This window comes from Rhipicephalus sanguineus, chromosome 4, assembly GCF_013339695.2.
Source record: "Rhipicephalus sanguineus isolate Rsan-2018 chromosome 4, BIME_Rsan_1.4, whole genome shotgun sequence".
NCBI lineage: Eukaryota > Metazoa > Arthropoda > Arachnida > Ixodida > Ixodidae > Rhipicephalus > Rhipicephalus sanguineus.
The window spans coordinates 189,586,778-189,603,100 of record NC_051179.1 but is presented as its reverse complement, the minus strand read 5'-3'; the positions used below and the strand labels follow the sequence as shown (position 1 = coordinate 189,603,100).

General features: G+C 46.3%; 1 protein-coding gene across 1 annotated transcript in view; it reads left to right on the top strand.

Moving 5' to 3' along the window:
* Positions 1–2,767: 2,767 nt before the first annotated feature.
* LOC119391938 (glutathione S-transferase D1-like) overlaps positions 2,768–16,323 on the top strand; it is a 16,853-nt gene continuing 3,297 nt past the window's right edge. The window contains exons 1-3 of the mRNA XM_037659583.1: positions 2,768–2,913; positions 6,051–6,135; positions 13,044–13,185. Coding sequence (XP_037515511.1) covers positions 2,772–2,913; positions 6,051–6,135; positions 13,044–13,185 — 369 coding nt within the window. The 5' untranslated portion in view covers positions 2,768–2,771. The remainder of the gene's footprint in view (positions 2,914–6,050; positions 6,136–13,043; positions 13,186–16,323) is intronic.

The window sequence follows — 16,323 nt, the reverse complement described above, 5'->3', positions numbered from 1 at the left end:
CGAGAACCTTCGCGACCATTGTAGATCGTTTTGTTAAGATTGCGCGCAAGACGCGCACACTCGAGCTTATTCTAGAATTTGCACGACAGCCAGCGATAACGCTGGAATATTCGACGGCACATGACGCGCTTCACCGCTAGTCAGTTGATCGACGGACGACGCCCTGTTCGCCGCTATCATTGTACAGCGTGTATTGCTGTATTTCTAGTTCTCATCTTCTGGCCACAAGTTCGGCCAAATAAACAGTTTCATCCTGCAAACGCCGACTGCTGTCTTCGTCGACGTCACGACCACGTGACAATATTAATAATTGTTGGGGTTTAGCGTCCCAAAACCCCGATATGATTACGAGAGACGCCGTAGTGAAGGGCTCCGGAAATTTCGACCACCTGGGGTTCTTTAACATTCACCTAAATCTAAGTACACGGGCCTCTAGCGTTTTCGTCTCCATTGAAAATATGGCCGCCGCGGCCGGTATTCGATCCCGCGACCTGCGGGTCAGCAGTCGAGCACCTTATTCACTAGACCACCCTGAAGGGTTGCAGATCAGCATAGGCAGTCAAACAAGAAGGCGGGTTTCACGATACTTTATATCAGTCTAATCTGTTTCATCCCTCTTTCGCCAACACTTAGCGGAGAGGAAAACGCGGCCTGGGTAGCATGTCATGAGCATAATGAAGTCGGTGCTTTCCGGCGTCTTTAGTTATCGACAAAAACGCGTTCTTGGGCTAGTTGGTGCATGGTCTGACAAAAATTTGGAGGCACAAAGGAACGAGGACAAGAAATGACAGGACTGGTGCCAAACTAAAAACTGTTTTATTGGAAAGAACATTGCATTCCAGGTAGCTTCATGCGCATGGGAGAGTCACATTGACAATCACGGTAACAGAATGACAACCTACTTTGAGTTATCAAGACTTGTCTAAAAAGTGCAATTCGTTGCGATATAAATTCAAGGAAGGCACTACTAACACATTGGGCACCCTTCTTATTTATGCAAAAAGCCTCCAACAATTCTCTGGCCACCTGGTTTCGAATTTTCCCAAGGCACCCTGGTTTCGAAAAACCGGGGCGCGCATGCTCAGGACTTGCAGTGCGAAGGCAAGTGTAAACCAGATACATTGTTAAGGGAGGCTTCATGTTCCATTAATCGGATATTTAAACATCGACCAGTGTGGGCGATGTATGTCCTACCACAGCTGAGGGGTACTTCGTAAACCACCCCAACTACGCATGGGCAATACGGTTTTACATGCTGTATGTCACAGGCGGCCTTATTGTTTTTTTCAGACACACGGGCGCATAGCAGCGAGAGCTTGTTAGGGGCGCTGTTGAAACTAAGGTGACTTCATTAAAATGATTCTTTTTAAGAAGATCATTGAACAATATTGTGCTTGCAAAGGTATAGTTGCTTTACCTATGCTGGTAATTGAGCTTTAAAGAAAAATGTCTGTGGGCAGCGAATATAAGACGGCAAGACGTCTTGTAAATGCGCAAAATACTGAATTCATAAATTGAGGCCAACTGAAATTAGGGACGGCAAACGTCTGTCTACATATTTTGAAACCCGCGATCGTCATCACCGCCTCACAAGCTTGTATTATTTTCTGGAAGTTAGCTTTTTTCACACTACAAATACAGCAGCGCTAAAGGACGTTATTGCTTTAGAACTTTTAAGAAACCCGTGGGAGCCGACAACAATATAATCGGACGAAATATATTGAAGAGGCAGGGGATGCGAAGAAGGGCAGCACGCTCTTTCGAGAGTTCGTCGTTATCAAGCGCAGCCAAGTGACATGTAAGTCTCCTTTCTTGCAACAGAACTGCTGATTCACGGTCGAGCAGCCCAACCGGCCGCTCGTTGCATGCGCTGCAGTTACCAGTCGTCGATTTAGGTTCGCGCTCGCTGCTTGTAGCGGATATCGTCGTCGTGCTTTTTTTATGTATTGTGGTTTTCTCGATTCGCGCGACTACGGCAAGCGTCATCGCGCGAAATTTTGAACGTTGAAGGTCCGTACGCCACGTGGTGTGAAAAAATGTGAACTAAAAGCGATGTCCCGAATTCCTGGGCATGGTTACAAAATATGAGATCCGGCGAAAGTGGTTGTCTTGATCGGTGGAGCATGAGAGCACGAAAAAAATTTCGAAGGGAAAGAAATAATAATTGGGTTCCTGGAGCGGCACATTCGAGTGCCTGTGCTGGAGGTGCGTGTTTCGGTCTTGGGAGATTCCGTTCTCCAACATGTTCTTATTATTAAGAGTCGTTAGTCTAGATAACTGAGGTCACATTTTTAACCCGACACAGAAATGAAGGGAAGATAGAGAAACAGGATACGAGTGCGAGAAGTTGTACTGAAAACTTAACTCGCAAAGAAGATGCGGTATTCTGAAGAACAGCACTCCCCGTTTCGGAAAAGCAACGTGGCGAAAGCGCGATTATTACCGCTTGCGAAATATAGGTCGCCGACCGCGGCATTCGAGCTCCCTGCTGTGCACTGTTCGCCATAATCGGCGGCGCACGCGCTGCCTGGAAAGGCTGCGAAACTGGTTCCTCTTTGGGAACGGGAAAGGATATCCGACGTCTGCTTATCGCTCTCTTCCCGGCAGGAGTTACTGGGAGATCAGCCGCTCGTCGTAGAGTGTAGAGAGACGCTTTCGTGTGCATTCGTAAGGCCCTGCCACCATTTTGCTGGCAGCTCGACACACGCGTTTGTGTATAGGGGAAGTTGTGGAAGCGGATTGTTGGGTGTCGCGCGCTCTTGGTATTCGGAATGCCCGTGACGCTGTACAACCAGTACGGCAGCCCACCTTGCGGCTTCGTGCGGATGGTAGCCAGACACGTGGGAGTGGACCTCAAGCTAAACAACATGGATATGTTCAAAGGGGACCATGTGACACCCGAATACCTGAAAGGTAAGAGATAGCAAGCGCAGAGAAAAAATACCTGCTCGCCGTTGAAACAGTGCGAAAAAAGAAGTGTACACGGACACAAACCTATGACGAACTCGAGGTGAAGTGACGTCTACGTATGAATCTAGCTGAAGGTTGATGCTGAGGGTGCTTTTAAATGCGAAGCATTTCTTAGCGAACTTCTGCGACTTTGAGCGTATCTATCTATCTACCTAGCCGCCTACGACTTTGTGCTCTCCTGGCCGTTTCGCTAATCGGGTGTATACGAAAATTGGCATGGAATAACATGACCGTATTACGAACACAAATGACAGGTCATAACATGAAAATCATGACATGTATGCCATGAACAGCATGATTTACATTCCACGGCCTTGGGGCTCTTGCGGCCATTCCGTTAATTTTGTATATACCAAAACTGGTATGACGTGACAAGAGTTCATGGCGAACATAATGACAGGTCCTAACGTGCAAATCATGACACGCATGTCATGTGCGGCATGATTTACATAACATTGTCTCGGGGCGCTCGCGGCCGTTTAAATGAAGTGGATGTATACGAAAACTGGTATGACGAAACATTTCGATATGACGATCATAACTGACACGTGGTAACATGAAAATCATGACACGCGTGTCATGCACGACATGATTTTCATGCCACGCTCTTAACGCACTCGCGGCAGTTTCGCTAGCTTGATGTACACCAAAATTGGTATTGCGCGATGTGACTGTATGAAGAGCATGAATAACAGGTGGTAACATGAAAACCGTGACATGCATGTCATGTATGTCATACTTTACATGCCACGCATTCGCGTCCGTTTCGCTGGCTTGATATACACCAAAATTGGTATTGCGCGACGCGACTGTATGACGAACGTAAATTAGAGGCGGTAACATGAAAATAATGACATGCGCGTCAAGTACATGATTTACATGGCACGCTCATGGTGCGCTTGCGGCCGTTTCGCTAGATAGATATACACCCAAAATTGGTATTGCACGATGTGACTGTATCAAGAACACGAAGAACAGGTGGTAACATGAAAACCATGACATGCATGTCTTGATTTACATGCAACGCTCATGGTGCATTCGCGGCCGTTTCACTAGCTTGATATACGCCAAAACTGATATTGCGCGACGCGCCTGTATGACGAACGTAAATGAGAGGTGGTAACATGAAACTCGTGACAGGCAAGTCATGTACGACATGATTTACATGCCACGCTCATGGTGCGCTCGCGGCCGTTTCGCTCGCTTGATATACACCAAAATTGGTATTGCGCAACGTGACTGTATGACAAACATATATGACAGGTGGTAACTTGAAAATTATGATATGCATATCATTTACAGCATGATTTACATGCCACGCTCATTGTCTGATCGCGGCCGTTTCGCTAGCTTGATACACACCAAAATTGGTATTACGTGACGCGAATGTATGACGAACATAAGTGACAAGTGGTAACATGAAAACCATGACATGCATGTCATGTATGGCATGATTTACATGCCACGCTCATAGTGGACTCGCGACCATTTCGCTCGTTTGATATACATAAATATTGGTATTGTGCGATGTGACTGTATGACGAACATAAATGACAGGTCCTAGCATGCGAATTATGTTATGCATGTCATGTACGATATGATTTACATGACACTGTCATGGTGCGCTTCCGGCCGTTTAGATAATGGATATATACCAAAATTGGTATAGCATGACAGGAGTGCGTGAAGAACATAAATGACCAGTCATGCAGTGTATATACCAGAATATACGTTTCATTAGCATGGTATATACCATATTGTGCATGCACGCGCGCATGGCAAACATGCGACATATGGTGAACTAGATGCCATGGCATGAATGTTTTCATTTGGTTCAAAAATAAACAAAGCGATGTATGCAGCTCTTTGCTGGCTGCTCCGCATTACATCGATTCCCACAGTGCGTGGGATCTGCCGGATTTTTCTGTATGTCACGACAAGTGTTGCTAAGGGATCGCAGATTTTTTTAGGCAATACAGATTTTGTATAAGAACTCTATGACAGCGAGGCCCCTGTCAGTTTTCACACACGATGTCTACGTCGCGGAGGAAGTGATTTGTCACAATTTAAATGGTATTGAATTGACTAATCAACAAAAGCTCGGTAATTAACTTTTAAATAATTGACTTGACGGCAGTTGTTCATATCGAGAAGTTGTCGGTCGTCAAAATGCATAGCTCACCCATTCTATAGAAATCACCAAATTGGCGTCATTTGCGATACTCATCTTAGAATTTTAACGGTGATATTGAAATCGAACGAGCAAGGCGAGCAGGAAACGCGGTCGTTTCGTTAGGTGAGACCGCAGCCTACCCGTGACGAGTAAAGTGAGGAAATATGAATATATTTGTGAGGATGTGTGAAACAGAGACGCTTACATTAAAGAAGCTTTTATTGAAATAACATTGAACGAGCATTGTGGGTCTCGAATGCGTGGAACTTAGTGCCTATATTTAAGGTAATGAGAAATTATTTGACCTACCTTTACCAGTACATTTATTAGACCAAAGCACCAAAACAATATGCTCTCACCAAAAAAACAAGGATTTTATCTGTTTAGTCTAACAGGAGCAAAACAGGCCATCTTCGAATTGTGCGCCTTCCTTGCGTACACCCGTGAGCAAAAGTTATACGGACCACGGGAGCGCGTGCCAAAGTGCATCGACGCGCTATCTGCTGGCGCGGCGCTTGTTGTCGAGAGGGCTCCAAGCACAGCGGTGCGCATGCGCGCCCCATCATATCTGCTTCCTGTCATGTAGCTTTCCTCGACGCGGTTACGGTGCTTGTCGAATGAACGTCAACTGGGTGTCGCTTTCTCTGCTCCGTCTCATCTGCACTCTTGTTTTCCGTACACAAGGAAGGCTTGCAGATCGCAGATGGCCCAAAACAACAGTGTGCTTTATCTGTTTAGTCCCGCAGAAGCAAAACTGGGTGATCTGCGGTCTGTAAGCCTTCCTTGTGTACGCTGTGGCCCTCTATCCATGATAGTATGAAATCAGAAAGGGCGACAAGTGCGCACGTCCTGAAAGCAAGTCACGAGTCCCGAGTTCTTGGTCTGCTCGTATGACTACGCTCAAAAGAGGGCAACTGCTGGTCTTCTTTGCAGCTGAACCCTTACCACAAGGCGCCCACCATTGACGACGATGGATTCATCCTGTATGAAAGGTATGTCATGCTGATTTTGACATTTTATTCATTTCTGTTTGTAACTATTATTTTGCAGCACGCTGTGCCTCACATTAGTTTTCACTTTTTACAGCGGAAGCTGTTATGAGATCGTTTCAGCGGCCGTTTTTGGCGCCGAAGTTGTCCGCCGCCGCCGCCGCCGGTGTACGTAACCACTATCGCTCGAAATAAGAAAAAAATTCCAGGATGGAACGAGGTTCGAACCTGGGCCCCCTGCGCGGGAGCCCAGTATTCAACCTCTGAGCCATGCCGGTGCTTGGAAACTGCATTGCAAAGAGACCCTATACAGGCTTCTTGTCGGGAAGGAACCACATTAACATAGGCAATATAGCGTGGTAGAAGAGTAAAAGAAGCACGAAGCGTCGCACAACGCGAATTCTGTAACCAGGCGTCACACAATGCGAATTGCGCAACGAGTAGGTTGTTGGATGCTTCCAACCCATTACAAAGGGCTCCGCTATAAATCTTCATCGTCATCAGACACAGCATCAACAGCATATGATGCCTTACATGCGTTTAGCAGTTACCACGGCTCTCCGTAGAATGACGAAAAATAGCATAGTGCCTGCTTCCCTGCTTCTCAAAATTACGATTTATAGCGTAGTGGGCTCCTCCGAAGTGCACTTGTATTGGTTGCCAAGGAAGCCCATAAGCGCAGGATCCATTTCCTCGGGGTCTCAGTAAAGCTCTTCGCCCCGCCCCCCCCCTCTCTCCTACGTCAACTTATGTTATACAGCAGGCGGGAGAGGGAAATAGCGACCGGGCGTCACCCAATGCAAATTACTTAACTGCTGGGCCGTTTAAAGCTTCCAACCCATTACAAAGGTCTGAGCATTACATAATTCTTCATCGTCATCAGTCGTCGCTTCAACAAAGTGCACATAATGCCTTACAGACGTGTAGCTGGTGCCTGGCTTCTCCGCAGAATGACGAATATTGGCTTAGTAGGTGCTTCCCAACTTCACAAAAATTGTGATTTATGGCGTAGTGGGTACCTTTCTAGTGTACTTGTATTAGTAGCCCCAAGAGAGCTTACAACGGGCCCTAGAAACGCCTGTCTTCCAGCTTTCGCTGTGACTGCTGCGGTTTCAGTGCAGGCCTGGCATTTTTTTCTATGGGCAGAAGATTGACTTACTAAATGAAGCCACAAAACGCACGCGCTCGCTTGTTGTCATCGTCAGATGGGAGTCACTATCTGGGGGCGTAATAGTGCTTATCACCTAATTTTACTGCGATAGCGAGTCTATGGAGGCTCGAAGCGCGTTTGCACTGTCGCCGCCAGCACCGGCGTTAACATCGCCGTGCTGCAGAGGCACATCCTACAGCTTCTCCAAGAGTTGAGACCTTCTGAAACGACTTCCTCTGTGTGAATATCATTTTTGTGGCCGGATCGAAACGCGAATAGAACATTGTAAAATTTAGTCAAATATTCAATAACTTCAGCAGAGGTTCGAAAAAAAGAGAAAAAATTCAGGCAGCTTCACTGGCTTAACGTAGCAAAGACTGGTAAAATAACGGAGCTGGTGGCATCGTATCGCTGTTACAATCTCGACTTTTCTCTATAGTAGTTTTGACCCTATCTGCCTACACGAAAAGGCGGTCTTCCTGTCCAATGTCATGGAACAATCCTTGAAACACATGGAACGCGCAGCTGCTCTGTGTTGTGAGTGAGGCGCGCACAATTCACGAAGAAGCCATTTGCACATATTGTGCAAGTGGTATCCTGGGAAACACTGTATTATCCTGAATAGAACATTGAGTGTTTGCACTTGTTTCCTCTGCCTGCACTTTGTTTTGGACACTATCTATCTATCTATCTATCTATCTATCTATCTATCTATCTATCTATCTATCTATCTATCTATCTATCTATCTATCTATCTATCTATCTATCTATCTATCTATCTATCTATCTATCTATCTATCTATCTATCTATCTATCTATCTATCTATCTATCTATCTATCGAGAGCTTCATTTTTAGACGACCGCCTTTCCTTTCCTTCCTACCTTCATTCTTGACCCCCACTTGACGTAATTGTTCAGTTTTATTGTGAGTAGCGGCCATCCACGAAGCGCAGTTTTCGCGCTGAATCGGCATGGCGTCTTTCATGTTCGTTCCAGCGTTCATCAGCCTCTAGAACGGCCCACTGAAAGGACCGTCGCGCTATCATGAAAAAGTGGATTAGGAATTGAATTTTCTTGAAGTCGGAGAAGGGGAAACACTTAATTTATCCCAATAGGGAAGGGTGCGGTGGTGGATGGAGCAGAGGAGCCTTCCCGGCGTAGGTCTCCGTTACCCGCTTGGCCCAATCCAGTAGCTGGTCCTGGACCTCGGGCGCCGAGCTGCATATGGCAGCCTCTTGCTGCTCCTTACTATTAATGAGATATCGCAGGGCGCATAAGATGGCGGAAAGAGGGAGTAGGGAACGTACGGGTCTCTTACTGGCGCCAAAGTATTTCGTGGTGGCGAGTAGCTCCCCGGTGTAAAGGAGGGGGGGGGGTGCGCTGAAGGCGGTAGTGATTTGTTAATTTTCCGAAAAAGTGCAATTCCTGATATCGGCCTTAGGCGTTGTCCAGCAGATTGCTTTTAGTTCGCCACCGGGAAATATTTCAATGAAGCGCTCATAGCAAGCGTACTGTTTCCCGGTTGTTTTTGCGTCGTCGGCAGGACGCATTCGTATGCGTCAGTTCAGTTCACAGTAGGTATGCTTTGCCGCGTGGCCTAGTGTTTAAGGCACTCGCTTTTGGTCCGACGGAATCCGATTTCTAACCTCAGCCCAGTAAACAAAATGTTTATTTAGCTTTACTTATTATTTCCTTGGTGCGCGCCAGGTGTGGGCCAGGAGAGACGACCGCAGGTGTGTAGTGGAGCCTAGCCAATTTCTGTGGCAACTACCCGCCAGGAGATCGACCTCGATCCTAAACCGCTCCGCTGTTAAAATTCTCGCGTCTACATTATGCATAAAAATGCTCACATCCTGACATTAGCAGCATCAGCAAATTTCTTTCATTATATGACACACCGTCAAGCGTGCTTGGTAACATTCGCCACGAACAAGTAATTCGGATCTTTGTGAATGTGCGTAGTCGTTAGCACAATGTGCTTCGAGTTATCATCCTCACCTAGCCAAGGAAGCCACTGTGTTTTATTGAGGTCCGATGGCTCTTCAACTTTATTTTTTTTCAGTGATTCCTTAATCATGGCAACAGTGAACTTAGCCACAACCTGCTTATTTCATGTGTAGCGGCCGACTACCGTTTGTGCACCTGTAGGTGCCTCGCATTCTGCGATATCGCGCATACACACGTGTAGATGTCCTTGTTGATTTGGCCGCCACAGTACCTTGGACTGTCCTTACAAGGACAGAGAGGCCATCTTTGCTGTTCCCAGACCACCATGTCAGTCACCTGTACGACCTGTCCAAAACCATTGTTCATATTGTCACGTGGTCGTGACGTCGACGAAGACCGCAGGCGACGTGTCCAAGATGAAACTCTTTATTTGGCCGAACTTGTGGCCGAGAAACGGAAAGTTAATTTACAGCAATACACACGGTATGCACTGATAGTGGCGAACAGAGCGTCGGCCGTCAATCAACTGCTCATGGCTGGGACGTGCCGTCTTTCATACATCACGCATAGAACTTTCCAGTCCTATCACTGGTGGTCGCGCAAGCTGCTGAACAATGCAGACTATTCGCGTCCTGCGCGCAATCCTAACAAAACGATCTACTACAATCGCGAAGCTTCTCGAGCACTGCGGCGCGGACAGCGTCGAGCGTTGATAACCGTCCTTGCTGGTCAATCCCGGATACATCAAAATAGAACAAGTGGGCGTGGCGATATATATATATATATATATCTATATATAATATATATATATATATATATATATATATATATATATATATATATATATATATATATATATATATAAAGGGATGGAATGGATTAAGCTAAGGGTTCTATATAAATATTATGACATGTTATAAAAATAAAATATCAAAACAAGAATAAATATGAATAATGAAAGTTAGTATAAACGTTTTGGTAAACTGGTACGAAATTGATCGTTGTGGTTCAGGTGAAGAGTTATATTTTTAGGCAAAAGCCTTACATGCCTCATAAAATGAGAATAGTGACTGACGGCGTCTACACGAACGATACAAAAAGCCACGTGACCAGATATTACAGTTCATGACGCCACAAACTGCTGAAACTGCGCGGAGGGAGCGCTTAACCACGTTTGGTGCAGAAAGCTTGCGTAGGGGGTGGGGGGTGTCCATATATTGACTGAGACAAGAAATGGCTTAACGCTTGCACTATGCCGCGCAATGCTCGATACACATCGAAGCTGTTCGGTATCATGCTTATTTATTGCTGTGTATAGGCAGGAATTTTGCTTGCATTGGACTCGTGTTTCCGCGTTCTGTATTCGATGCTTCGTTCCACCTCAGTCGCTTCCGTTCCGTTTCTTTGGCATGATACTCCAGATCCAATCGACGCTGTCATTGCCGTTCTGGTGCAGCGGCAAGCCTTGCTTCTCGGATCTGACTTCTTGCTCGGGAGCGCGATTTATCTTCGGGCGACCCATGGCGGCGAATGGTTAGGCGCGAGCGTTACACTAGCATTTATACCCACAATGTGTTACGTTACAGTGGTGTGACTACGGTAACGCGCATGCCATTTGTTGAGATAACCGTTGGCTTCTTCCTTTTTAGTGGAAGTTGTGTGCAGTGGGATTTACCGAATTTCTGTGGCGCATACCACTCTCCGGCTGCTAGAATCCTTCAGTTGTCTCCTCCGCCTGATTGCCTCATCACCGTCCTCTGGGTCCCTGCGCACAGTGGACACCCAGGCAACACGGTCGCTCACACCCAAGCCCGAGCACTCGTCAACCGGGCACAAAGCGACCTGCCTTCGCTTCGCGGTGCCAGGGATCGACTCCTCAGCTACCAGGACGTAACACTCTTTTACCGAAATTCCCGCCTAACGTATCCCCCACCACACAAATTTCTCTTCAGAAATGACCAGGTTTTGTGGCGCAGACTTCAAACGGCCACAGTCGTGACTCCTTTTCTTCTCTCTTTTATTACGCATGGCGAAACCTCTCCTCATTGCAGTTTGGGTCCTAGCACCAGAGCCGACTTCAATCACGTCTTTGTGAATTGCCCAAACAAACCCAAGCCCCCGTGGCAAGTGTCAGAACACCAGGAGCGATGGGCTGCTGCTCTGCGCAGCTCGCAACCGGAGTTACATCTCCGGACAGTGGGCTGGGCCAGAGGGGTCGCCGAAGCACAGAAGTGTCCGGCCACCTAGAGCGGCCCGAGGGCCCATCGTCGTCCTGCTTCCACGTCCCCCCACACCCCCTCAGATGATTCTTTCATGAATCAGTAAAGTTGTTTACCTACCAACCTACCTACCCGTTCATGATGATGATAGGTTTTTGGTACGGCGTCAACAAGGAACGATCTGCTAAACAGCTGCGCTGTTAAAAGAAGATGGTTCACGGGTAATTACGAGTTTACGAACACAGCCAGTGTGAGTGCCACGCTACAAGACCCATAAGTCTTGCATTAGGGTCGCTTTTTTTCTTGCCGAAGCTATTTGCGATTACTGCCACGCCAGCGTCGAAAGTAAGGTGTCGTGCTGCAAAGCTGGAAGACGTTCGTTTGGTTCCCAGCCAGGGCCCCCACATTTGGATGAAGGCGAAATGCAAGGACATGCGTGCGCTTGTTATACGAACCCATACGTGCTAGATCTACGCGCACGTTCAGGATGCCCAGGTGGTTAAAAGTAATCGGGAGGCTGCCTCATAAACCTTATCGCCCTTTTTGGCGAGGACAAGCAACAGTATTTATTGGAAAATTTCACGCCCGAAATTGGTTGACCCGAACTGGTTGCCCTGTACACAGCGGCGCAGATGCCGTTTACGAAGCCTCGCGTATATGTACGTGCTCGCGAATTTCTCATCGCGACGTTGCTCAATTTCGTCCTCACTATGCGTACTGGCACTAACCGCATCGATGTGGTGCGTTTTCAATTGCGCCGTCTACGTGGGGGTTCTGTTAGTCATACCATGTGTTAGCAAAATTTCATGGATATGGCAATCAATCTATATACTCTACGAAGAGCGCACGTTTTCTTAACGTGCACATGAACTTGGCATTATTCTTTAATGCATGGCGCTCTCCGCACTTCATTACATCGGGGCGATTGTAAAAAGGAGTAAAACTTCCTTTTTGCAATACGGTCATAAAACTCCAACGTGCGTTGAAGAGTGTTTCGAACTATTTTCAATGAAGTTAGGATGACTCACTACATATAAATTCCCCCTGAAACCTCACCAAGAGAAATGGTGTCATAATTAACGTAGCAGCATTTACAGTAGCAGTTACATGGTGTAAACGATGAATCAAGGACGTTCAGAAAAAACGAAAAATTGCTTTTCGAACGCCGTGCCTTTTGAGGCTAGGAAAACGCTGTCTTAGAACAGTAAAAGAGGGCGTAGAGATGCGAGTTCATTTGTAGAAAACAGATAGCGCTTGATGCACACAATAAAATTCCTAAAATTTGTTCTCTGCGATGTGATGCAAATTATGCTTTGGAAATAGGATGGGTACTCAAGTACTCGTTACACTCAGGCTAAGTATAGAAGTGAAGTTATAGTCAAAGGTTGCATGCCAGAGGAGAGTCTTATCGTAGTGCTTACTTCTTTCAATGAGAAATTCAGCTGTGTACCGAGAACAGTACAGAGTGTGTAATTCTCGGATAATTTAAGGAAAATGATGTTGTTATACTCCTCTACTGAACCCCTCGTTTGAACTCGTGCTTCGAAGATTACGTGCATGAGCGTCACTTAAGCAGCTGTATCTAAAAATGCAGCTCGGCGATCGCCTACTACCTGATCAACAAGTACGCGCCGGCATCAACTCTCTACCCGTCATGCTCCGAGTTTCGAGCGCAGGTGGATCAGGTGTTGGCAACCGTGACTAGCACCATACAGCATCACTACTTCACCTTTTTTGTACGTCCTTTTACTCATCTCATACGCCTTTTCATTCTTAAAGCATCAGCTGGCATTTCTGGTTCTACAGACATAGGTACGAATTTTTAGCCATTTATAGAGCTGCGCCTTTGGACGTTTAGTGTGTGACTTTCCGCGGTATCGTTAAAGTTCATTTGAAGTGGCTTAGATCGCTCATGTTAAGAGCAAGGCGAGGAGAAGAACGACAAAAAACAGGCAGTGTGACAGCTATAGCAGTGTCATTATTATTGCTGTTTTTTATAGCAACGCCAAGTATTTGAAAAGCAAGATGAATATAAATTGCGGCTGTAAAGCGCGGTGCTTGTCGAGAGGCGAATAGAATGCCGGGATCTTGGCCGACAGCAACTATGCCGAGTTTGTTTTTGACCATCACGAAGGGCTCCGGCGAGGTGCAAACGGGAAAGAGGCCACAGGATTCACGAAGATACAAGCAGACGGAATGCAACTCGGTTGAGCGCTTAATAATAATATTAACGCATGGCGTTGAATGCACTTGTACATTTGTTGCTGGGCATCTACAAAGCTCAAGGATTGAAAAGCGACGTGAAAACTTTTATTAAAACGAATGTTATGCACACTTGCTCAAGATGACCGCGTCATAACGCTTCAAATTTGGCCGCTAAAGGTAACGTTACCTCGGATGTAAGAAATCGAGTCATATGAAACGAACTGAGACGGTACAAGCGAAAGTGCGTGCTTTAATTAGCCATAAATTGTCGCACTTCAGTTCGTGAGCGCTGTACACATGTGCATTATACAAATATTACATATGCAAATTAAGCCACTGCGTGTCGCACGTTCCCCCAAACTGTGCATGCGACGGCACCACGCCCTCTGAGAACCGAAATAATAATACACGCAGTCGACGCCTCCTTGTACGTAACATCCTTGCACGTGCGCTTTAAAAGCCTCGAATTATAATTCTCAACTAGGAAAATGAATGGCAAACAAATTCAGAAAATAAAGTTCATGGCAACCGTACACCACTCTTCTCTGTAGCATATTGTAGTTTGTAGAGCTGAAAACCAGAGGAATAGAATGAAGGAACTTGACAGGACAGACGCTTTGAGCGTCTGTCCTCTCAAATTCTTTTCTTGTATTTCTGCTGTTTTCCGCTTATACAATCTACAATATGCTGCACCAAGTGGCCCAGCACAACACCTTATTGAATCTCTATAGCAGTTCAATTAATATGGAATGTTCGTTTGCGTTCATTATCAAAGAAAACAATACATTAAAGCCACTGAAATGTGCTGGTACGTTGTATGAATTCATGCCCAAGTGCAGATGAGAGAAAAATAACCGAAATCCCTTGTTAAGTGAGCTAGCTCGTTCATCTGAGTCATAATGTAAAGGATGACTGAATTTAATCAGTAGAACGTAAGTTTTAAGCGCGAAAGAACGCGAAACGCTGCGCTTACGTCCAACTCCAGGTTGTGCGATTGCCGTTGTACTTACGAGCTGCACTGAAGTGAAAGAACACTCGAAAGCGCCTTGAGCGCAGACTAGTTTTCCTTGCTAGAGTACTTCCCGTTATTTCCTGTATCGTGTAAAGCGGTCTAGGCTTTTATTTCTCCTGAAACCTTGGCAAAACACAACCGAAAAGCGCGGAAGCCATTCTGGCGCAATCAATTTTGCTAGCAGGCAGCTCCTCTACACCACTCGAACTCCTGTGAAGCTGCCACGGTGGCGCTAGTAGTCGCCTTTCTCGCAGCGTTTACTGGGCAGCGCGGGAGGGCTATTGTCCGGATCCTCAACAGAAACATGCTCAGAATAATGGGAGGCCAGTTGTCGAAATTCCGCGAGAAGAATGTTTTTTTTTTCGCAAGGGAAGTTTAATTAGTAAAATGTCCCGTGCACGTTGCATATGCGGCAAGCCGACAGGCGCCAGGAATATGTATATTCGTAAGGAAATGCCAGCAGCACTAAAGAAAAGAGAAGAAACTGAGCCAGGAAAAAGAGACAGGAACAGGTAGGATGCTGGACTAACAACTGACTTTATTTCGATGAAGACGCGAACAACAAACCGAAATGAGCATGCGCAGCAACAACCGTGAATCAATAACAGGCAACCTATCACCTATCACTAGTGATAGGTGATAGGTTGCCTGTTTTGATAGGTGATAGGTTGCCTGTTTTTGATTCACGGTTATTGCTGCGCATGCTCATTTCGGTTTGTTGTTCGCGTCTTCATCGAAATAAAGTCAGTTGTTAGTCCAGCATCCTACCTGTTCCTGTCTCTTTTTCCTGGCTCAGTTTCTTCTCTTTTCTTTAGTGCTGCTGGCATTTCCTTACGAAGAACTATGTACCAACTTGCCCAACAAGCCACCCTAATGAATATGTATAGGAAGGGATTGGACTTAAGCGTGCATTACTTCTGCCTCGTAGTGAGACATTCATCGACCGCTGTTGTCGGTTACAACCTAAGAAATCTCCGCCCATATAACCGCGCCTGCCCCATGAGAGACGGTCATGCTAGCTGGTTACCACGGGAACTGTCAGTATTGTATTTACACGGTTCTAACGCGACCGCGATTGCAACGTGAGGGATTACTTTTCATTGCGTCCAGGACGAAAACATAGAATATCGGTATTCGACTGTAACGCGAGGGTCGACTTTAGGTAGAAAAAATATGGAAAACAAATCTCGCGTTACATTCTAGTAAATACGGTGCTTTTTCTCGGTTAATGTAAATATTACGCATATTGTCACGAGGCCGTGATGGTGAAGCAGGCGACAGTCGGGCTGTTCAAGACGAAATTTTTTAGTGGGCGCACCTGTGCCCAGGAAATGAAAAGTTAAACTACCAGGAATACCGGCTGTACACTTATAGCGTCGATCACAGTCGTCGGCCGTCAGTAATCTGATAGTCCGTGAGACGCATAGGCTTTTGTAAACGTCTGATCGAACCTTCCAGCGTTGTTGCTGGTGCTCGTTTGAGATCCAGAATAAACTCGGCTACTCGCTACGTGCGCGTAATATTAAGAGAATAGCTTGAAAGAATCGCGAAGTTTCCCAAGCATCACGGCGCGGCTTGCGCCAAGCGGTGGTTACACGTGTAACACGCCGGTAACATGAAAATACAATATGTATCGCGCGTGCCAATACTACGAGCA